Source organism: Salvelinus namaycush, chromosome 30 (assembly GCF_016432855.1).
Source record: "Salvelinus namaycush isolate Seneca chromosome 30, SaNama_1.0, whole genome shotgun sequence".
Classification (NCBI taxonomy): domain Eukaryota; kingdom Metazoa; phylum Chordata; class Actinopteri; order Salmoniformes; family Salmonidae; genus Salvelinus; species Salvelinus namaycush.
Genome location: NC_052336.1, coordinates 9,086,828 through 9,111,811, shown reverse-complemented (window position 1 = coordinate 9,111,811; position 24,984 = coordinate 9,086,828). Strand labels below are relative to the sequence as shown.

At 46.9% G+C, this 24,984-nt stretch overlaps 1 protein-coding gene across 1 annotated transcript in view; it reads left to right on the top strand.

Annotated features, from left to right (window-relative positions):
• Positions 1 to 22,266: 22,266 nt before the first annotated feature.
• LOC120024790 (alpha-ketoglutarate-dependent dioxygenase FTO-like) overlaps positions 22,267 to 24,984 on the top strand; it is a 28,234-nt gene continuing 25,516 nt past the window's right edge. The window contains exon 1 of the mRNA XM_038969076.1: positions 22,267 to 22,308. Coding sequence (XP_038825004.1) covers positions 22,267 to 22,308 — 42 coding nt within the window. The remainder of the gene's footprint in view (positions 22,309 to 24,984) is intronic.

The window sequence follows — 24,984 nt, the reverse complement described above, 5'->3', positions numbered from 1 at the left end:
AATAAAGTAGTAGACATACTGCTCTTTGAGTAAAAAACACTTCATTTATCTGTGTTGTGCTGATATAGGATTATTACGTTTTTGGAAGTTACTAATACTTAATAGTGCCACTGTTTTTATTTCTGGGTAATTCAACATGTTAGAACTGTATTATTCTTTTACACAATGTTGTATGCATGTTTGAAGAAAGAAAAGTATATTTCTAAAATAATATTAAGCAATTTGTTGTGCTATAATATAAGGTGTAATGGATTACGATGAACGGATATCAAAACCTGCGGGTAAAGTGACCTTCAAAAATGAGACAAGCCATTCCCACCATGAACAAAGTTGTGCACTCCACTCTTAATGACAGAGGCTAATGCAGCATCCTGCAATGCTTACAGCTCTACCTCCCTTTACTGCTAGAGGAATTAGCACTGTGCTCAACAATGACTGGTTACAGCTCTGCCTCCCTTTACTGCTAGAGGAATTAGCACTGTGCTCAACAATGACTGGTTACAGCTCTACCTCCCTTTACTGCTAGAGGAATGAGCACTGTGCTCAACAACACCTGGTTACAGCTCTACCTCCCTTTACTGCTAGAGGAATTAGCACTGTGCTCAACAACACCTGGTTACAGCTCTGCCTCCCTTTACTGCTAGAGGAATTAGTACTGTGCTCAACAACACCTGGTTACAGCTCTACCTCCCTTTACTGCTAGAGGAATTAGCACTGTGCTCAACAACACCTGGTTACAGCTCTACCTCCCTTTACTGCTAGAGGAATACGCACTGTGCTCAACAACACCTGGTTACAGCTCTACCTCCCTTTACTGCTAGAGGAATTAGCACTGTGCTCAACAACACCTGGTTACAGCTCTACCTCCCTTTACTGCTAGAGGAATACGCACTGTGCTCAACAACACCTGGTTACAGCTCTGCCTCCCTTTACTGCTAGAGGAATTAGCACTGTGCTCAACAACACCTGGTTACAGCTCTACCTCCCTTTACTGCTAGAGGAATACGCACTGTGCTCAACAACACCTGGTTACAGCTCTGCCTCCCTTTACTGCTAGAGGAATTAGCACTGTGCTCAACAACACCTGGTTACAGCTCTGCCTCCCTTTACTGCTAGAGGAATGAGCACTGTGCTCAACAACACCTGGTTACAGCTCTGCCTCCCTTTACTGCTAGAGGAATACACACTGTGCTCAACAACACCTGGTTACAGCTCTGCCTCCCTTTACTGCTAGAGGAATTAGCACTGTGCTCAACAACACCTGGTTACAGCTCTGCCTCCCTTTACTGCTAGAGGAATTAGCACTGTGCTCAACAACACCTGGTTACAGCTCTGCCTCCCTTTACTGCTAGAGGAATACGCACTGTGCTCAACAACACCTGGTTACAGCTCTGCCTCCCTTTACTGCTAGAGGAATGAGCACTGTGCTCAACAACACCTGGTTACAGCTCTGCCTCCCTTTACTGCTAGAGGAATACGCACTGTGCTCAACAACACCTGGTTACAGCTCTGCCTCCCTTTACTGCTAGAGGAATACGCACTGTGCTCAACAACACCTGGTTACAGCTCTGCCTCCCTTTACTGCTAGAGGAATTAGCACTGTGCTCAACAACACCTGGTTACAGCTCTGCCTCCCTTTACTGCTAGAGGAATTAGCACTGTGCTCAACAACACCTGGTTACAGCTCTGCCTCCCTTTACTGCTAGAGGAATTAGCACTGTGCTCAACAACACCTGGTTACAGCTCTGCCTCCCTTTACTGCTAGAGGAATGAGCACTGTGCTCAACAACACCTGGTTACAGCTCTGCCTCCCTTTACTGCTAGAGGAATTAGCACTGTGCTCAACAACACCTGGTTACAGCTCTGCCTCCCTTTACTGCTAGAGGAATTAGCACTGTGCTCAACAACACCTGGTTACAGCTCTGCCTCCCTTTACTGCTAGAGGAATGAGCACTGTGCTCAACAACACCTGGTTACAGCTCTGCCTCCCTTTACTGCTAGAGGAATTAGCACTGTGCTCAACAACGCCTGGTTGCAGCTCTACCTCCCTTTACTGCTAGAGGAATGAGCACTGTGCTCAACAACACCTGGTTACAGCTCTACCTCCCTTTACTGCTAGAGGAATGAGCACCTCTCCACAAAGGGAAAGGGCTGCCCACCTCTCCACAAAGAGAAAGTGCTGCCCACCTCTCCACAAAGAGAAAATGCTATCCATCTCTCCACAAAGAGAAAATGCTGCCCACCTCTCCGCAAAGGGAAAATGCTGTCCATCTCTCCACAAAGAGAAAGTGCTGCCCACCTCTCCACAAAGAGAAAGTGCTGTCCACCTCTCCACAAAGAGAAAGTGCTGCCCACCTCTCCACAAAGAGAACGTGCTGTCCACCTCTCCACAAAGAGAAAGTGCTGCCCACCTCTCCACAAAGAGAAAGTGCTGTCCATCTCTCCACAAAGAGAAAGTGCTGCCCACCTCTCCGCAAAGGGAAAGTGCGGCCCACCTCTCCACAAAGAGAAAGTGCTGTCCACCTCTCCACAAAGGGAAAGTGCTGTCCACCTCTCCACAAAGAGAAAGTGCTGTCCACCTCTTTACAAAAGGAAAGGGCTGCCCTCCTCTCCACAAAGAGAAAGTGCTGTCCACCTCTCCACAAAGGGAAAGTGCTGTCCACCTCTCCACAAAGAGAAAGTGCTGTCCACCTCTTTACAAAAGGAAAGGGCTGTCCACCTCTCCACAAAGAGAAAGTGCTGCCCACCTCTCCGCAAAGGGAAAGTGCGGCCCACCTCTCCACAAAGGGAAAGTGCTGTCCACCTCTCCACAAAGAGAAAGTGCTGTCCACCTCTTTAAAAAAGGAAAGGGCTGCCCTCCTCTCCACAAAGAGAAAGTGCTGTCCACCTCTCCACAAAGGGAAAGTGCTGTCCACCTCTCCACAAAGAGAAAGTGCTGTCCACCTCTTTACAAAAGGAAAGGGCTGTCCACCTATCCACAAAGAGAAAGTGCTGCCCACCTCTCCACAAAGGGAAAGTGCTGCCCACCTCTCCACAAAGAGAAAGTGCTGTCCACCTCTCCACAAAGGGAAAGGGCTGCCCACCTCCCCACAAAGGGAAAGGGCTGCCCATCTCTCCACAAAGGGAAAGGGCTGTCCACCTCTCCACAAAGAGAAAGTGCTGTCCACCTCTCCACAAAGGGAAAGGGCTGCCCACCTCTCCACAAAGGGAAAGGGATGCCCACCTCTCCACAAAGGGAAAGTGCTGCCCACCTTTCCACAAAGAGTAAGTGCTGCCCACCTCTCCACAAAGGGAAAGTGCTGCCCACCTATCCACAAAGGGAAAGTGCTGTCCACCTCTCCACAAAGAGAAAGTGCTGTAAACCTCTCAACAAAGGGAAAGGGCTGCCCACCTCTCCACAAAGGGAAAGGGCTGCCCACCTCTCCACAAAGGGAAAGTGCTGTCCACCTCTCCACAAAGGGAAAGGGCTGCCCATCTCTCCACAAAGGGAAAGGGCTGCCCACCTCTCCACAAAGAGAAAGTGCTATCCATCTCTCCACAAAGAGAAAATGCTGTCCACCTCTCCACAAAGAGAAAATGCTATCCATCTCTCCACAAAGAGAAAATGCTGCCCACCTCTCCGCAAAGGGAAAATGCTGTCCATCTCTCCACAAAGAGAAAGTGCTGCCCACCTCTCCACAAAGAGAAAGTGCTGTCCACCTCTCCACAAAGAGAAAGTGCTGCCCACCTCTCCACAAAGAGAACGTGCTGTCCACCTCTCCACAAAGAGAAAGTGCTGCCCACCTCTCCACAAAGAGAAAGTGCTGTCCATCTCTCCACAAAGAGAAAGTGCTGCCCACCTCTCCGCAAAGGGAAAGTGCGGCCCACCTCTCCACAAAGAGAAAGTGCTGTCCACCTCTCCACAAAGGGAAAGTGCTGTCCACCTCTCCACAAAGAGAAAGTGCTGTCCACCTCTTTACAAAAGGAAAGGGCTGCCCTCCTCTCCACAAAGAGAAAGTGCTGTCCACCTCTCCACAAAGAGAAAGTGCTGCCCACCTCTCCACAAAGAGAAAGTGCTGTCCATCTCTCCACAAAGAGAAAGTGCTGCCCACCTCACCGCAAAGGGAAAGTGCGGCCCACCTCTCCACAAAGAGAAAGTGCTGTCCACCTCTCCACAAAGGGAAAGTGCTGTCCACCTCTCCACAAAGAGAAAGTGCTGTCCACCTCTTTACAAAAGGAAAGGGCTGCACACCTCTCCACAAAGAGAAAGTGCTGTCCACCTCTCCACAAAGGGAAAGTGCTGTCCACCTCTCCACAAAGAGAAAGTGCTGTCCACCTCTTTACAAAAGGAAAGGGCTGTCCACCTCTCCACAAAGAGAAAGTGCTGCCCACCTCTCCGCAAAGGGAAAGTGCGGCCCACCTCTCCACAAAGGGAAAGTGCTGTCCACCTCTCCACAAAGAGAAAGTGCTGTCCACCTCTTTACAAAAGGAAAGGGCTGCCCTCCTCTCCACAAAGAGAAAGTGCTGTCCACCTCTCCACAAAGGGAAAGTGCTGTCCACCTCTCCACAAAGAGAAAGTGCTGTCCACCTCTTTACAAAAGGAAAGGGCTGTCCACCTATCCACAAAGAGAAAGTGCTGCCCACCTCTCCACAAAGGGAAAGTGCTGCCCACCTCTCCACAAAGAGAAAGTGCTGTCCACCTCTCCACAAAGGGAAAGTGCTGTCCACCTCTCCACAAAGAGAAAGTGCTGTCCACCTCTCCACAAAGGGAAAGTGCTGTCCACCTCTCCACAAAGAGAAAGTGCTGTCCACCTCTTTACAAAAGGAAAGGGCTGTCCACCTATCCACAAAGAGAAAGTGCTGCCCACCTCTCCACAAAGGGAAAGTGCTGCCCACCTCTCCACAAAGAGAAAGTGCTGTCCACCTCTCCACAAAGGGAAAGGGCTGCCCACCTCCCCACAAAGGGAAAGGGCTGCCCATCTCTCCACAAAGGGAAAGGGCTGTCCACCTCTCCACAAAGAGAAAGTGCTGTCCACCTCTCCACAAAGGGAAAGGGATGCCCACCTCTCCACAAAGGGAAAGTGCTGCCCACCTCTCCACAAAGAGAAAGTGCTGCCCACCTCTCCACAAAGGGAAAGTGCTGCCCACCTATCCACAAAGGGAAAGTGCTGTCCACCTCTCCACAAAGAGAAAGTGCTGTAAACATCTCAACAAAGGGAAAGGGCTGCCCACCTCTCCACAAAGGGAAAGGGCTGCCCACCTCTCCACAAAGGGAAAGTGCTGTCCACCTCTCCACAAAGGGAAAGGGCTGCCCATCTCTCCACAAAGGGAAAGGGCTGTCCACCTCTCCACAAAGAGAAAGTGCTGTCCACCTCTCCACAAAGAGAAAGTGCTGCCCACCTCTCCACAAAGAGAAAGTGCTGTCCATCTCTCCACAAAGAGAAAGTGCTGCCCACCTCTCCGCAAAGGGAAAGTGCGGCCCACCTCTCCACAAAGAGAAAGGGCTGCCCTCCTCTCCACAAAGGGAAAGTGCTGTCCACCTCTCCACAAAGAGAAAGTGCTGTCCACCTCTTTACAAAAGGAAAGGGCTGCCCTCCTCTCCACAAAGAGAAAGTGCTGTCCACCTCTCCACAAAGGGAAAGTGCTGTCCACCTCTCCACAAAGAGAAAGTGCTGTCCACCTCTTTACAAAAGGAAAGGGCTGTCCACCTCTCCACAAAGAGAAAGTGCTGCCCACCTCTCCGCAAAGGGAAAGTGCGGCCCACCTCTCCACAAAGGGAAAGTGCTGTCCACCTCTCCACAAAGAGAAAGTGCTGTCCACCTCTTTACAAAAGGAAAGGGCTGCCCTCCTCTCCACAAAGAGAAAGTGCTGTCCACCTCTCCACAAAGGGAAAGTGCTGTCCACCTCTCCACAAAGAGAAAGTGCTGTCCACCTCTTTACAAAAGGAAAGGGCTGTCCACCTATCCACAAAGAGAATGTGCTGCCCACCTCTCCACAAAGGGAAAGTGCTGCCCACCTCTCCACAAAGAGAAAGTGCTGTCCACCTCTCCACAAAGGGAAAGTGCTGTCCACCTCTCCACAAAGAGAAAGTGCTGTCCACCTCTCCACAAAGGGAAAGGGCTGCCCACCTCCCCACAAAGGGAAAGGGCTGCCCATCTCTCCACAAAGGGAAAGGGCTGTCCACCTCTCCACAAAGAGAAAGTGCTGTCCACCTCTCCACAAAGGGAAAGTGCTGTCCACTTCTCCACAAAGAGAAAGTGCTGTCCACCTCTTTACAAAAGGAAAGGGCTGTCCACCTATCCACAAAGAGAAAGTGCTGCCCACCTCTCCACAAAGGGAAAGTGCTGCCCACCTCTCCACAAAGAGAAAGTGCTGTCCACCTCTCCACAAAGGGAAAGTGCTGTCCACCTCTCCACAAAGAGAAAGTGCTGTCCACCTCTCCACAAAGGGAAAGGGCTGCCCACCTCCCCACAAAGGGAAAGGGCTGCCCATCTCTCCACAAAGGGAAAGGGCTGTCCACCTCTCCACAAAGAGAAAGTGCTGTCCATCTCTCCACAAAGGGAAAGGGCTGCCCACCTCTCCACAAAGGGAAAGGGATGCCCACCTCTCCACAAAGGGAAAGTGCTGCCCACCTCTCCACAAAGAGAAAGTGCTGCCCACCTCTCCACAAAGGGAAAGTGCTGCCCACCTCTCCACAAAGGGAAAGTGCTGTCCACCTCTCCACAAAGAGAAAGTGCTGTAAACCTCTCAACAAAGGGAAAGGGCTGCCCACCTCTCCGCAAAGGGAAAGGGCTGCCCACCTCTCCACAAAGGGAAAGTGCTGCCCTCCTCTCCACAAAGAGAAAGTGCTGTCCACCTCTCCACAAAGGGAAAGTGCTGCCCACCTCTCCACAAAGGGAAAGTGCTGCCCACCTCTCCACAAAGGGAAAGGGCTGCCCACCTCTCCACAAAGGGAAAGGGCTGCCCACCTCTCCACAAAGGGAAAGGGCTGCCCACCTCTCCACAAAGGGAAAGGGCTGCCCTCCTCTCCACAAAGGGAAAGTGCTGCCCACCTCTCCACAAAGAAAAAGTGCTGTCCACCTCTCCACAAAGGGAAAGGGCTGCCCACCTCTCCACAAAGGGAAAGTGCTGCCCACGTCTCCACAAAGAGAAAGTGCTGTCCAACTCTCCACAAAGGGAAAGGGCTGCCCACCTCTCCACAAAGGGAAAGGGCTGCCCACCTCTCCACAAAGGGAAAGGGCTGCCCTCCTCTCCACAAAGAGAAGGTGCTGCCCACCTCTCCACAAAGAGAAGGTGCTGCCCACCTCTTCACAAAGAGAAGGTGCTGCCCACCTCTTCACAAAGAGAAGGTGCTGCCCACCTCTCCACAAAGAGAAGGTGCTGCCCACCTCTCCACAAAGAGAAGGTGCTGCCCACCTCTCCACAAAGAGAAGGTGCTGCCCACCTCTTCACAAAGAGAAAGTGCTACAGCGTAACACAAACACACACGCACACACACAAACCCCCAGCCCTCCAGTTAGACTGGTGAAGTGGACCTATGGTGTGCAGGCCGCAGCAGACAGACAATTGTGTTTATGGAAGGGGTCAGTGTTCCGCATATGGCCAGCGTGTTAAAATACACATGGCTCCTGCCACAGCTTCTAAAAATGTATTGCGGCTGTCTGTACATCCAGGAATAAAATAAACTCTGAATGTTTCAGCAAGCAGCACTGAGGATTTAATGATTGAGTATTTGAAACTATGGTCAGATTTGTACATGAAAAAGCAAGAAAGAACACGCCTTTAAAAGTCCAAAGATATTGGGTTGGACGTCAGTAATATACAGAGGGCTGTTTGAGTTGGCAGAGCGGGACGAGCAGATTTGCCTTGGATAAGTGTGTGTCACACGCCATCTCAGAGACTAGCAGGGGTGCAGTATAAGCCATAGGAACTGGTGGTGAAACTAAACACATGCAATGACAGCCACAGGCAGTCCACGCCAGCCAAAGAGTCTTAACTCCCAAACACCAGCCCGAAGGGGGAGAGCACACAGGGCTTCTGATACCTGGAATAAAGCAGCAGAAATATATCAATACCTTCCCCTTCAAAGCAAACCATGATGTGCGACTAAATTCAGATTATTTTCTATGTACTCTGTTGCTTATTTCTCTTGGCTGAATAGTATCTCTACTCTGACTCCACCAAGCTTACCGACTGAGTCGTTCTGCCTAGCTAGCTAATAGATAGGTTGCCGACTTACTGACCTTGAGGTTTATATTAGAAGGCTCACTAGATTGTGGACACACAATGAACAACGTCGACCAGAGAAGACTACTTAACACTGGCTGCTGTGGTCTTCACACTATCATTGGAATGCCAAAGACAAATGTGCATCCCAAATGGAACTCTATTCACTATGGTGCTTCCCTATATGGTGCACTACTTTTGACCAGAGCCCTATGAGCACTGGTCAAAAGTAATGCATTATAAAGGGAATAGGGAGCCATTTGGGAAGTAGACAAAAGCCTATACCAGGATACTGTACAGTCTTGTAGGAAGCGGTAGTCAAGTGTGAACTAGAGGTCATATACTGTAGGCATCATGGCGTGATGTTTTTGGTACAGTTCCTCTGACTGACACCCTGTCTGTACAATCAGGGGTGGTTATGGGCAATATAGTGGGACCTGTGTCAGGAAGGCTAACCGTGTCGACCTCTCAGCAGACTGAGCCTGTCTAGCACCCTGCAGTGGCCTGTGGGTAATATCCAACGATAATTCCATCTCCCATTGGCCAATGAAAAGCCTTACCCACTGGGCTCTGGTTTTTCCACTCCCCTGGTCTCGGGTCATGGGGCTAGGCATTGTGGGTATGTTGAGGGAGGGTGGGGATGTGGGGGTGTGGGGTAAGAGTGGGGTCGGCATATAAAAACATATGCAATGAGAAAACATGTGGCGTTGAGTGACTATTGGAAGTCATCAACAACAGAAAATAATAATTCAATGGTAAAAAAAAAAAAAAAAACACTGAAGCCGTCTTTTCGTGGCTGGGAGACCACTGTCATCATGTCTCAGGAATTAGGCAAACATATGCTGGTCTGCTGCTGTTGAAACCGAGGCGCCTCGCTCAGGCTGTGGTTTGGGAACATGAAAGGGTTTGTGGGATGAGCAGGAGGTCTGGCCCTAACTCAGGGCCTTTTTGCCAGGGAATCTGGCAGCACACTCCGATTGTGGGACCGGGAGAAGGAATTTGGTTACATATTACAGCAGGGACCGCGAGCTCCAAACAAACCTAAGCAACAGGCTGCTGACAAAACCATTCTGTCCACATAGTAAGCCCCCCTCCTCTCTCTAGGGCTGGGGAGGGGATGCCTCCCCAGCTGACCCACCCCCTGGGGAGGCTGTGGAACAGGGGGACATGGGGAGGGGTGGAGGGGAGCTGGATGGGGGAGACAAGGGGAGGAGAAGAGAAGAGGAGTAAGGCTCCCAGAGCTGAACTGGATCCCTCCATCCTCCCTGCCTGTGGGGAGCGTAGCCCAGAGTCACAGCAAGCACAGCCCACAATGCTGGCTGATCTGGCAGCATTCTCCCTTATTTGGCCGGGGTGTCTGAAAAACAAAGCAGGGCTTTGTTTTGTTTTATAGCAGCCAATGAAACTGTTAAATTTGATATCTATCATCAAGATGTTACACAGAGGTCAGATCCATGATGTGCTGGGAGGAAAAAGGAGTATAGGAGGACAATTAACAGGTCACTATAATTCCCAGCTTTACAGGGGTAAAACAGAGCATGGTTTCATTGAAACTTGAGCAACTCTGCAAATGAGATGAAACCGGTCTGTGCATCTATACATAATTGGGCAGTTAGCTAGTGCAATATATATCCAGACTCCACATAGACACAAACCCATCTTGATCACTTTCCAAAACATAGGCATTTCTTGTGTTTTCTGGCAGGGGGATTTCCATTAATCGTGTCTCAGTTTAGGCTACATATGATTATGGTCTGCTGTTTACAAGAGATGTCTCCGTTGCAGTGTTTGTCTGCGTCCCAAATGGCACCCTATTCCCTGGTCAAAAGTAGTGCACTATATAGGGAATAGGGTGGCATTTGGGACGCAGACTCTCATAGCTGGAGGTGGTGGCGGTGGTGGTGGAGCCCATAACTGAACACTCACTTATTGAAAGGTTTGTCATCGCCTGTGACTAGGGACACATCGACCAGAGCAGATGAGTGAAAAAATATTCACATCCAAAGTCCTTGTAATTGTATATCTTCTAGGTTTTTCTGTATTGAGTGTCAATGGAGTCTCCGTTGTTGTTAGAGCATCCAGGGAAAGTATTCCTAAAACCCTGGCCAAGATGTTCCACTGGGTTGTTAGTTTTACAACCCAATACACACATGTCTAGTAATATCACACCCAACCAGTGGGAGGCAGCATAGACTGGCAGATAATGTGGTTTGAAAAAGGACACACACATACTCACACACATACACACATACACTCCCTTCCTTTCTTCCTCCCAAACACATGTACATAAAAACATGCACACACATACACCAACACACACACTTCCACACGCAGGGCCAGCTAAGCAGTGGTTGAGCAGGGTGACTAAAGAGAAGGACAGGACACATCTGGACTCCAGATTAAAGCAGATCAGATGACCAGGCAGAGAGGAGGAGGAGCATGCAGGCTGAGTCCAGTGACCAGTGACAAGGCAGAGAGGAGGAGGAGCAGGCAGGCTGAGACCAGTGGACCAGTGACCAGGCTGAGACCAGTGGACCAGTGACCAGGCTGAGACTAGTGGACCAGTGACGAGGCAGAGAGGAGGAGGAGCATGCAGGCTGAGACCAGTGGATCAGTGACCAGGTTGAGACCAGTGGATCAGTGACCAGGCTGGGACCAGTGACCAGGCTGAGACCAGTGGACCAGTGACCAGGCTGAGAGGAGGAGGAGGAGCAGGCAGGCTGAGACCAGTGGATCAGTGACCAGGCTGAGACCAGTGGATCAGTGACCAGGCTGAGACCAGTGGACCAGTGACCAGTCTGAGACCAGTGGACCAGTGACCAGGCTGAGACCAGTGGATCAGTGAACAGGCTGAGGCCAGTGGATCAGTGACCAGGCTGAGACCAGTGGATCAGTGACCAGGCTGAGACCAGTGGATCAGTGAACAGGCTGAGGCCAGTGGATCAGTGACCAGGCTGAGACCAGTGGATCAGTGACCAGGCTGAGACCAGTGGATCAGTGACCAGGCTGAGGCCAGTGGATTAGTGACCAGGCTGAGACCAGTGGATTAGTGACCAGGCAGAAAGCAGTGACATGTGGCAGGCAGAGACAGAGGATGTGTCCCAAATGGTACCCTATTCCCTATATAGTGCACTACTTTTTACAAGGGCCCATAAGTAATAGTGTGCCATTTGGGATGCATACAATGACAGGGCAGCCAGAGGGGGAATGCACAGAGACCACATTCCCATTCTGATATACTGCATGTAATCCTCAGAGTGCCTCAGTACAGAGAAACAGTTTGGTTCTGGTTAGAGCCCATCACCCCTGGTCTTGTGTTCTCATCCCATTCTAATTACAACATAGCTGAGGCTCAGAGACCAGCAGGCAGGCAGCACTACTCTGTTGTTGTTGCTGTTTGTTGACATTACGTAGCCTGTCCCCACAACAGGGCTGTTTAGTTGTCACACACACCCTCTAAACCACCCACACCCTCTACACCACACACACATACAGCTGTCCGCAGAATCATCAGCACGGGCCCTGGAGCCACCACCAGGCGAGCAGGAACAGAAATCCTGTAGTCTGTTTGGTGCCACTGAATGATGAGCACGACCACCATAACGTACAAACAGACAAACAAATCACCATCATTTACAAACAGGGAAGAACAACTGATGCAGAGTCGTTTTGGATAGGAGTTGAGTGATGAAATGTCCCCCTCCATGATTACGAAAGAGACTTTGGGCCAGTTATGCAGAGAAGCAATCGAATGACAAATAAATGGATTCCAATTGGAATTGATACAGCTATTTGTCAGATGTTGTTCAGACATACCAACTGTCCTTCGGTGATCCCATTTAGCATAGAAAAAATGTTAATTAGACAAAAGGATTTGATTGGAAATCATAAGCAGGGTCTTATTTGACATCTGTCAGGGAGGCCTTTGACTAAACAGGAGAAATGAAACATTCTCATGGGTGTTGTGGTGAAGAAACCTGTTCGCTGAATCATTGTTTCACCGAATGGAAATTGAGAGTCAGCTATTTCACAAGGTTTCTGTACTAACGTGAAGCAATAAGAAATATTACTGAACAACTGATTGGCAAGAACTCATCAGTGATCAGCTAAAAATGTATATCAATCAAAATTAATTATGCCCTTATTAAATCAGCAGCTGTCACAATGTGCTTTTATAGTAATCCGGTCTTGACCCCAAAGAGCAAGAAAAGCCCAGAGTAGAAACCTCGATAATAGCAACACATGTGTAGCTATATCAGAACTAAAAATACAACTGTGAACGTCTGTCTCTACCTAAATACATAAGCACCACCATTTTCGCTCTTTAGTTTCATGTGAGCAATTAAAAACTCCTGTGCTGTCTTTCTCAGAGAGGTAATTTACTGAAACAACGCCTTAAATAAAGTGTTTCCTTCCCTGACAGACTCCTGTCTCCCTGAGGAATCTGGGATTCAAAACCACAGTCTGCAATCTATGTGTTATTTTCTCATCCCCAATCACATTTTATGTTCTATCTGTGACTAATTACTAGCAGCTAAAGGCGTTGGGATTCCCCTCAAATCACTGTCTGATGCTTTTGTGGTTCTATGTTTGGAATAACTGCTTCTCTTGCTCTTTTAATGACTTGTTGATTTACAATAAAGAATGTAGAAACTTGGGTCAGATGCCAGAAAAGGGTCACGGTGGGTGTGCTCTTTTTAAAACTGCAGATCTATAATAAACATAACCATACGTTTACTATAGAATGTTGGTCAGGAGATTATTATGTCTACAGTTGCAATATATAGACTCCATACCATGACATACATGACCTACTTTACCAAGATACACTCAGTTGTCAGTTTATTAGGTACACCCATCTAGTACTGGGTCGGACCCGCCTTTGTTCTACAATGTGTGGTGGTCAAACGTTGTTCATTTGGCATCAAGGGACCTAACATTCCCCACACCATTACACCACCACCACCAGCCTGTACTGTTGACACCAGGCAGGATGAGGCCATGAACTCATGCTGCCTACGCCAAATCCTGACTCTGCCATCAGCATGACGCAACAGGAACCGGTATTCGTCGGACCAGGCAATGTTTTTCCACTCCTCAATTGTCCAATATTGGTGATCGAGTGCCCACTAGAGCTGCTTCTTCTTGTTTTTAGCTGATAGGAGTGGAACCCGGGGTGGTCGTCTGCTGCAATTGCCCATCCGTGACAAGGACCGATGAGTTGTGCGTTCCGAGATGTCTTTCTGCACACCACTGTCTATTTCTATGGCACAAGCACTGTTCATGACACAAACTGTTCACACCCCTCTTGTTGGTGGAGCTCATTTTCTTGCAATTCAATACATTTTGCCATGTCTAATGTGTATTCATGTGATATTTAAGTGACTCAAACACTACAACAAAATCTATAGGCTAAAGAACCTAGCTGAAAAAATGTTAGCTGAGTTATTAATAGCTCTCTAAGGTATGCAATGACTGACATGACAAGAGGAGCTGATGATGCACTACCCAATTTCGAAATTGCACCTTGTGCATTTAACTTTTATAACTTTCAAGAGTAAGTTGAAAGCCCCCCCAACCCCCCCGCCAACCCTTCGCCCCCCCACCCCATGGGGCATGCCCCACAGTTTGTGAACCACTGTTCTAGAGTACAGTATGTTCCTATTTCATAATGTTTCCAAGTCCTTGTTGATGTGGGTGTGAAAGGAGACTGATGCACGTAACATTATTGTCTGGTGAGAATTGTATGATTCCTAAGTGAAAAACAGATGACTAATACCTCTGTTCACAGTGAAGCAGTGAATTATCAAGACAGGGCGTGTCATCTTATTGGCTGGTCCTTTGATCATGGCTTTTCCCCTCAACTTTCAGAGGAAATCTTATAGCAGGCCATCATCCTACTGTACCAGAGAACATCTCACAGTGGTGATTCTACCTATGAATATACTCTTGTGTCTCAAATGACACCCTATTCCCTATATAGGGTACTACTTTTGACCAGAGCCCTATACACCCTGGGCAAAAGTAGTGCACTATAAATGGAATAGGGTGTAATTTGGGATGCAGCCTATGACCCACTTCAGGAGACATCAGAAGACATTAGTACTGGGCTTGTGGGTACAGTGGGTACAGTGGAAATACACAGCTGTCCTCTTTACCCTCTGGGAAATATCTAATCAGAAGGTGTTTAGGGCTCGCTGCACTCAAGTGAGACTGGCTGTGTGGGGTACTCCTGGCACCTCCCTGCTCACCCCTGGCCCTGCTTATGAAGTTATCACCTCTCTCACACAGCTGTTTCCTTACTCTGTCCTTGATGTCTGACCGGCCAAGGTCACACACAGACATACAAACACACACACACACACACACGCATGCACGCACACGCAAACACACACAGACACACACAGACACAAACAGAAACACACACACACACACACACACACACACACACACACACACACACACACACACACACACACACACACACACACACACACACACACACACACACACACACACACACACACACACACAAGCACTTTACTATACAAAAACAACTTAAAAGAAATGGTTCCGCTGCCACCACTTCATCATTAGCTGTCATTCCTCCCTCTAGTAAATTGGTTGTTTTAATATTTTCTGGTGAGACTGGAACAGTAAACTGTATATCTGGAAACATTTGCTGAAAGAAAGTGGTTGGCCATAATTGAAACGCTATTTAAAGCACCTAACTCCAAACATTCAGAAAAAGTCAAAAATATGAAAAACACTTCTATTTTTTTGAACTACTCGGCAAAACCCCAAGACGTAAACCACAATTAAAATTAAAAGTGCTGTTATTTTATGATAAGAGCAGCATTATATGTGGCCACCAAGCTCCCCCAGTCACTTCTGATCAGCGGGCGGGTGGTGTTATTTTCCCCTCACACATGCACGCACACTGACACACCGACACACACACTGCTCTTTCTTTATTAGGAATAGAAAAAAAGGATCACTAATCTGTGCTCGGTTCAGACAGCGGACTCCCTCGGCACACACATCTGTGTACCAGCTGAGAGGAGAGCAGCCCTTCATATATCTAAGGCCCTGGGGTGCTTTGGCACCGCTCCGATAGTTGTCCTTTTTTACAAAAGACAAATAAGCAAAAACCCTTGGATGCTGCCCAAGAGCCCGTCTTCGACATAATGTTGAAATGGGGAGACTTGGCTCCCTGACTTGTTATCTACACGTGTGTGTGTGTGTGTGTGTGTGTGCCTGTGTCTAAAACCGGAGCTGTTTACAGATGGCAGGCAGGCCGTGTTGTCGAGATGCTTGTTTTCAGTAACACTAATGCAGTCACACACTCTTTAATTAATCTTCTTCAGCACTTCAGCACAAAACAACATAATTTGCAAAACCACTTGATGGCTTCAAACAAAACGACCGGCTGGAGACTGGCTGCTTTGTGTCAGAAAAAGAACAGAAAGAGAGTGTGTGTGTGTGTGTACGGAGTGTTAGCTCAAGGTGTGTGGCAGGCTTCCGATTGGTTGCACAGCACATTTCCAGCGGTCACACTATTTGTTTGACATGGTGATGTCATCACAAATAGCTCTAATTACTGAGAGTGTTCAGTCAAACATACGCCTGATAATGTTTATATGTCTTGTCCCTTCTCTTTCACTGAACTGCCTCATGCAGACCAGGCTAATTATGAACAAACTGCCTTGTGTTAACATCTGGGAGAAGGCTGTTATACTGTATGGGAGATAATGTGTCAGTTACTGTCAGTCTTTACTTATCCTATAAGATCATCAATAAGCCAGCATCACCATATAAGGCTATAGATGATGTAAACAATGACACTGAAGTTCATAGTGGTGAGTGAGAGATGGTGGTGATAATGACCAGGATGATGATGATGCTGAAGACAATGACTGTATATATGAACGGACAAAGCCATTGATCATGTGACACCATTCATTCCTATGTGAAGACTCAACAGCACATTGAAGCCAAATGAAGCCGGTTAAGATGACGTCTCATGGAGACATAACATGCGCAGTTGGAGCTACTCCAAGAAGTGACAATGTATGCTAGCTCAGCATTGGGTAGCTCAAGTTAAAGGCTGACTGGGGTACTGCAGGTTGCAATTAGCAACTAAATTATACTTAGAACTTCTTCTATGTGCGATTATAAAATAATCGGTTCATGGACATACATCTGGTGTATTAGAAATGTGTTTTTTATTTACACGAAGATTGACCACAAAGATTGACCTTTTTCCATTCACTATAAAGGGCAATGCTATTTTCTGCTAACAATGCCTGCAGTACCGGGGTCGGCCTTGAACTGCCGTGGCTTCTAGTGTTTCGAATCCATCTGCAACAACAACACACAAATGGAACACAAGTTAAATAGGAACAAGGCGTATTTGGGATCCTACATCAAAGTCTATTAATGGGCTTAGGATACCCAGAAGCTGCTGCCTTTCTTAAGCCAAACCAAACAGACAACTAAACAGATGCTGTGGAAGGTCTGAGAAGTGTTCTCTTTATGTTTCATACACAGTGCAAAGAGACCAGGCCACTCCACCCAACAAACCAATTATTCTATTATACTGTTAGACCAACTTCCGGGTTAAAATTAGGGGGAACAGGGTGGAACAGGACTCATCACCTTAGTATGAGAGCCAGCATATGGTACTGAACAGATCTTTGACCTACTAATTTTTGGGTACAGCTCGTCTGTCCAGAAACTCCTAAACTCCTTCGGGCAGAGGTGACAGATATTGGATATGTATAAACACAGACTTCAATTTCTTACAGTTGGATATGATTGAAAGTGAAGGAGGGATCACTACGTAGATGTAGGAAGCTCTGGATTCAGTGTCAAATATACCTTTCACCACAAGCACACTCCGCAAATGACAACGTGTGAAAGATTAAAAATATATGAATAAATAAAATTCACTGTAAATTATTTCAGTACACAATGGGTGTGTTAGTCAGATTCCTAGTCAACAGCCAAAAATGCCAGTCTCACACCCACTGTTCACTATCTATGGATTTACAGAGCATATGGAATACAGATGTAGGATCTTAATTTGAGCCAGTTTATTACAGCAGGAAAATAATCCTGTAGAAACAGGATGTGGATTATAATTAATGGACATTTTTGTAGGGATTGATACATTTTTCGTAAGGGAAAATCAAGTCTGACATTTCAAAGTGGAAATTACAAACCTCAGAAGCCTTTTAAAACCTCAAATATACACTACAAGTTTTAAATGTCCTGCATTGCAGGAAAGTTCTCCTACAACAGGGTGGCCAAACTAAGATCCTACATCTGTGACATAATCTACAAACAAGGATTCACAGCATTAGAAGACTTCTTGCTACAAGTCAACCTTGCTGTAGGCCTATGCTACGACTGATCTCTAAGCATACCAAGACACTCTGAGCAACATGTCCTAAAATAGAGAACCACCAATAAGACCCAAACCTGGTCCCAGTGACTGCCTGACTCAGGGGGAAAACATGCACATTAAAGACAGAAAAGCACTAATAAAAATCCCCTAATGTTAAACAGTCCCCTTCAAAGGGATCACTCCCAATATCTGTTGAACTTTTACATATCATATTAATATGCAATTTCAGCCATTGTTCACTTATGGTCTGTTTGATCTGCGTGGAGGCTATATCTCTACAGGTAATGGGAATGATGATGAGGAAGGTTGGCACTTTATTAACAGTTAGGAACAGGTGAGGTTAAGGGTCACGTCGGGACATTGTGTCCACCTCATTGGACCTCATTTGGTTTTCATGACCTCATTTGGTTTTCAGCTCAATCTCAGACAGTGATTTGTGTCAGACTGAACAAACGCAGGATTAGGCCTAGGCACCGGGTTGGCTGTGAGTGATAAAGTAGGCCTACACATATCCCTCCTAAAAAGGAGTCATCTTCTGTCCCCCACAAAAGATTTCCTCCCAAGATGAGAGAGCACAAGACAAGGACACACACACACACACACACACACACACCCACACACACAGACACAGAGGATGTAGCTAGCTATGCTTCCGTATATATCCATTTTTATAATGTCTTTCAGCCTGACATTGTGCGGGAGATTTAAACAGGGGCTCTTTTGTATGTCAAACCTCACTTTTAATGGGTTTCCTATAAAACTGTTCAGTGATTATGGTATTCAAATCATAGCAATAGCAGAGTGCTTCCCTTCCTCTGTACGGGTGTCTGGAAATGATCCCGGCCAGGGAAGTGTACCACATCTTAGACTAGGGCTGCACGCTCTCTCTGTTCACTAACCATGGCGCTTTTTCCTGCGGACACTATGTGATCATTTATAGAGGCTTAATCAACATGTATTGAATGGTGTATGTACTTTGTGAATCAATTTTATAGGGCCCTGCCTTCACTTTAAGCCCTGGCCAAGAGGTTAGCGATGGTTTTAACACCATACCAGCTAACGTAGGGCCACCGAAGCATTCAAAGAGAAAAGCTTAAGTTATAACCTCTCACAGCTTCCTTTAGGGGTTCAAGCATCATTCTCATTTATATGATGATGAAGAAAAGAGGGTAGATAAATGCCAGCTACTGGCATGAACTTAATGATCCCCTTTCCCTTTCAATATGCATAAGAAATAGAAGCTGCGGTATTATTGGTAGAGCAAAGTAAAATAGTGGACGAGGTATACGTAGGCCCAGAGCCATGTATTAAAATGTATGCATTAATTTCTCTAAACACATGGCTCTGTGGAGACCTATTCTTACATGACTGTTCTAATATGAAGCAGAAATATGAGAATTTTCATACATGTCCTGGATTGGTCAACACAGGTCAACTGTGTGCTGAAGGTGATGGAGTCAACATGGATGAACTCATGAATTATATTGAGGACATGGCCTGAAGATATTTCCTCCGCTCTATACCATATCTCCATCTTCTTTCACGTTATCTACACTAGCTACTGATCTTTCAAATTTCGAGCGCAATACCACATGCCCTTTTTAATGTATGCCGCAGACGCTCTACTCTTCATGTACACACGTAACCCAACTAATAGGCCACCCTGTCGGAGCCAGCCAGGTACCCTAGTGCTACAAAGGGATTGTCTAGGGGTGATGTGGGGTTACTTCAAAGAGGAGAAAAAAGCAATAGAAAAGGGCGGAATGTAAAAAGTCAGCAAGAAAAGAAAATCTCTTTTGAAAGGGGACACAATCTTATGGAGGACTCCCGCGCGGAACCTAAATAATACATTTCAGGTTTTGATATAACTATTACTGCCTGTGAAGAGTCCTTTGATGTTAATTGAAACCACTGGGCAGCAATCTGCTTTATAGCACTGACAAATAGCAGTTTCCTAAGGCTTATCATTGACAGGGAAGGCACATACTTGCTCCATATGCTCATTCAATACAAATACAAATCAAAAACCACTCTCTTCTTTATGGATACTGGATGCACCACAATATGCATAAGGATAGTTACTGGCAGGAGGTTGTGGTGGGGAAATATGCCTTTTGCAATGCCTAAGAGTACCTTGAGTGAAGTTCACGTATGGTACTGGAGTCTGGACAACTCAGGACGCATATTGTTTGCAGTTTTTCCAGTCGTTTTTTGTCCCTGCCTTTCTTCTACAAACCAAGGACAATTTGATAACATGTAGGTGGCCCAATATAAACCTCCACAGAGGAAACATATCATTATTCACAAAGGAGCCTGTCTCTACTGTAGTATATTTGTGATTTTTCAGACCAATGATAGTTTGAGGCATGGGGAGACATAGGGAGAGCTGACTGCAGGGGCTTTAGGGTTGGTAGTTCTGGTTTTAATACAGACAGCACACAATGGTCTCTGTCTTCCTTCCTTTAATGTGCTCAACTAACATTTCTGGCACCGCACTTTCCTCACCTTTGATTTCTACCCAGCTTTTTTATACACTCATTATATCACAAAAAAAGCCTTGTCAAAGGGGTCGTCCAGAGCTGATGCAATGTGCAACAACAGAAAACATCCCCCCCATCCCATCGTGAACCCTGTGAGATGGACATCAGAGGAGAGGTAGGGAGTAAATAGCCTGATTGGCTACATGACAAATGACCGTTATTGTTGGGAGGTTGTAAATGGTCTGTTTTACCATGAAGGACCTGAGCATTAGGATCAGTTCCAGTGCCCCCGCTGTGCTGTTCCAGACAATCTGACAGAGAAATATGTGACACACACACACACACACACACACACACACACACACACACACACACACACACACACACACACACACACACACACACACACACACACACACACACACACAATCTGACAAGAAAAAATGAGACGCGGAATCAGAGTTCCCTTCTGCTTGTCTTTGAAATGTTTTTCATCCAGAGATATGATTGACAGGGGTAGTATGTGAAAGGTAGTTTAACAGACATGAGGAACAAAATGATGGATTGGGTTGATCGGGGAAAGACAGGGGTTTGGGACATTACCAGTTAAAAGGGATATTTATAACATAAATAACAAATGTTCTCTCTATTAGCTCTGTCCTAAACCCTCCTATATGCCCCCATATGTTTATGTTCTAAAATGCACGTGGATCCAGTTTTGTCAAAGTGTTTCCAAATATATTTTTCAAACAGATTTTCTTCTGAAGAGAACGTGGATAGAGAGGAAATGTAGGTTATAAATAGGAATCAAAAGGACCATTTTCTGCTTATTGCCAAAGGATGCCAGAGACACCAACACATTTGAAAGCAGGAGAGCTTTTGAGCTTTTGAGCTTTTTACAAGACAGGTGAATGGAACATGTGTTAAATCAGTGTGCCCGGTTCACTTAGTTCAGCTCTACCATAAAAGGAAAGAGATTACAAAGGAAACTAATGAAGACACTGATCAAAGTCTGTAATGGTAATACAAAGCTGGTGTTTCCAACCTTACAGTCACAGTCCCCCCCCCCCGTGTGTGTGTATGTGTGTGTGAAGCAGCGCATGTCTTTCACATATGCGCTGTCTTTGATAGGAATAACAGACAGAGCACATTTCAACACTATTCACAGTATGTTACGAGGTATTTGGTTGAACCCAAGGTAGAGGGAATATTGTCTGCATGTGATACCATACATAAATGCTCCCATACTGTATACAGCATGCTTATGGTTTGCCTTCACAATTGGTGGTGAGTAGAATGTGATGTGTGTCTGTCTATGTCGAGGCAGCCAATACCTTTTCGCAGTAAAGCACCTGGATATGAGATGCAAGAGTTGAAAGAGTCTTGGCAGTGTTGGAGTCTTGGAGCATGTTCAAAACATGATTGCTATTTTTACACGAGTTACAAAATGCTGCTTTTGATTTAGGCTACACAAGAAAAAACCCAAGCAGCAAAAAAGAAAAGTTCAAACTGCCCAAACTCTTTGCTATTTCTTCTAAAATCTCATTGTATTGTATTGGCTAGGCCTATTCGAAAATATAAAAGTGACAGTGGAAATACATTTAATTTAAGTTTACCTTATTATTATTTCAGCTACTTTAGTCGTTTTTATTTGATCCACGTGCTGTATTATTTTGTGTTATAAACCATTGTTTTGGCATGTTCAATTGCTAAAGTACTTGTTCGCATTTTAGATTAAACGCGCTCATCGACATCAAAAGAGCAGCTGCGAGATTTACCAGATTTATACAATTATCTCAACGTTATTGTAAGGATGGTAGGGTTTCCATATGATTTGAAGATCTAGTATTATTGTAGCTGCTGTGCGCACTACGCAGCAAGAATCCCCATCCGGCTGAGTCAAATTACGCTTGAACGTATTTCCTCTGTTCCGTGCTTCGGGATATGAAGTTTTCCATTTTCATTCGAAGCAAATTAATACTAGATTGTGATCAGAAATTTATTCTTTCATAGCCCGTCTTTGTATCTATATTATTATTACAGGCACCCGTTCATTTTATATGCCCTGTTTATTTAATAGAGCTATAGTTTTATTGTAATTCATCTGTTGGAACTACAACTACCAAGATGAGCTGAAGCGAAAGCGGGTGTGTAAACATAACTCTAGGAAACATGAAACGATCGGGTGGCAGTGAGAGCGAGAAGAGAAGAAAGGTATTCATAGCGTTATTCTCCCTTAGCTCTGGCAAATACACAGTGGACTCGTTCTCTCAGAACGTTATGTTCCAAATGCGGTGATGCTTGGGTCATTTTGAAGGCTGGAAAGCTGCAGTTGTCTATGTAGCTACACATCAGCCTGCATGATTTCTGGCTTTTTTGTGGTTTCCTCTTCATTCACCTACAATGGAGCATCGCTGTTATTAACAGCTTTATCGTTACAGATAGGCCTACACTGTTTTTGCTTTCAGTATTACAGTTTAGACATGGGTGTAGACTGTGCTACAATAAACTGATTGGATCGCCGTGAAGGCTTGAATATTGATTTAGACACGTTGCATGGTAAAAGTCCCCTATATTTTAGATGTTCAATGTTTTCAAGTCAGACTCCCTCAAAATCAGAATAATCCTGCTCAAAAATTGTATTAGGGGGGGGGCGTGAGTGAGTGACTGCAGTGTGTTGTTAAACTGTCCTGTGAGTTGGAGGAGAGCAGTTTCTGGCTGTGTGCGAGTGGTAATAGGTAATAATTATAGGCACATCTGAAACGCAAAGGACTATGATGGCTGCTGGATTGTCCTGGGATGCTGTTCAAAACAATGAATATTAACCGCATTGACTGGCGTTTGTGTAAAAATATGATTGAGAATGAAATAGTTGATTAAAGGAAAGGTGTGACATTTTGGGCATACCCAGCTTTATAGTAGGTAGCAGACCCCACTGCCAAAGAGGCCTGCTGTGATGTGTTCTGGTCTGGATGTGCTGTGTTTGTGGGTTGTGTAATTAGATGGAGAGAAATAGCAGGAAAGTAAAGGCTGTTCTGTTCTCCAGACCTCCTTAGCTACCCCTACTGCTGGTCCCATGCAGACTGCTCTGCTCAGGCTCATCCAGACATCCCTAGCTACCCCTACTGCTGGGCCCATGCAGACTGCTCTGCTCAGATTCATCCAGACCTCCCTAGCTACCCCTACTGCTGGTCCCATGCAGACTGCTCTGCTCAGGCTCATCCAGACATCCCTAGCTACCCCTACTGCTGGTCCCATGCAGACTGCTCTGCTCAGGCTCATCCAGACCTCCCTAGCTACCCCTACTGCTGGTCCCATGCAGACTGCTCTGCTCAGGCTCATCCAGACCTCCTTAGCTACCCCTACTGCTAGTCCCATGCAGACTGCTCTGCTCAGACTCATCCAGACCTCCCTAGCTACCCCTACTGCTGGTCCCATGCAGACTGCTCTGCTCAGGCTCATCCAGACCTCCCTAGCTACCCCTACTGCTGGTCCCATGCAGACTGCTCTGCTCAGGCTCATCCAGACCTCCTTAGCTACCCCTACTGCTGGTCCCATGCAGACTGCTCTGCTCAGGCTCATCCAGACCTCCTTAGCTACCCCTACTGCTGGTCCCATGCAGACTGCTCTGCTCAGGCTCATCCAGACCTCCCTAGCTACCCCTACTGCTGGTCCCATGCAGACTGCTCTGCTCAGGCTCATCCAGACCTCCTTAGCTACCCCTACTGCTGGTCCCATGCAGACTGCTCTGCTCAGACTCATCCAGACCTCCCTAGCTACCCCTACTGCTGGTCCCACGCAGACTGCTCTGCTCAGGCTCATCCAGACCTCCCTAGCTACCCCTACTGCTGGGCCCATGCAGACTGCTCTGCTCAGGCTCATCCAGACCTCCTTAGCTACCCCTACTGCTGGTCCCATGCAGACTGCTCTGCTCAGACTCATCCAGACCTCCCTAGCTACCCCTACTGCTGGTCCCATGCAGACTGCTCTGCTCAGGCTCATCCAGACCTCCCTAGCTACCCCTACTGCTGGTCCCATGCAGACTGCTCTGCTCAGGCTCATCCAGAACTCCCTAGCTACCCCTACTGCTGGTCCCATGCAGACTGCTCTGCTCAGACTCATCCAGACCTCCTTAGCTACCCCTACTGCTGGTCCCATGCAGACTGCTCTGCTCAGGCTCATCCAGACCTCCTTAGCTACCCCTACTGCTGGTCCCATGCAGACTGCTCTGCTCAGGCTCATCCAGACCTCCTTAGCTACCCCTACTGCTGGTCCCATGCAGACTGCTCTGCTCAGGCTCATCCAAACCTCCCTAGCTACCCCTACTGCTGGTCCTATGCAGACTGCTCTGCTCAGGCTCATCCAGACCTCCTTAGCTACCCCTACTGCTGGTCCCATGCAGACTGCTCTGCTCAGATTCATCCAGACCTCCTTAGCTACTCCTACTGCTGGTCCCATGCAGACTGCTCTGCTCAGGTTCATCTAGACCTGCGTTCAAATACTATTCAAAATCGTTTCAAACACTTGTCTGTGATTGAGCTTGACTTGCGTACTGGACCAATATAATAGTCCTAACACTGCAAGCCCCACCCATCTGGCACTCTAGGCAGGCTAGAGCAATCACTCAAAGTTTTTGCACAATTTCAAATAGTATTTGAACCCAGGTCTGCTCTCTCCAAGTCAGTCAGTCCCGGCAGCTCCCAGCCTTGGCCGCGCCACAGTCTGCCATGGCACATGTGTTTGGATCATGTCTGACAGCACAGAAACTATGTAGGACGTGGTTCCTCCTGTTTGTGAAGAGCTGAGAGAGCGGCCATGATGACCAGATGAGAGCGAGAACGCTTTCCAGCTGGCCCCCAGGTGGGTGTAGGCAGCATAGAGCAGACACAC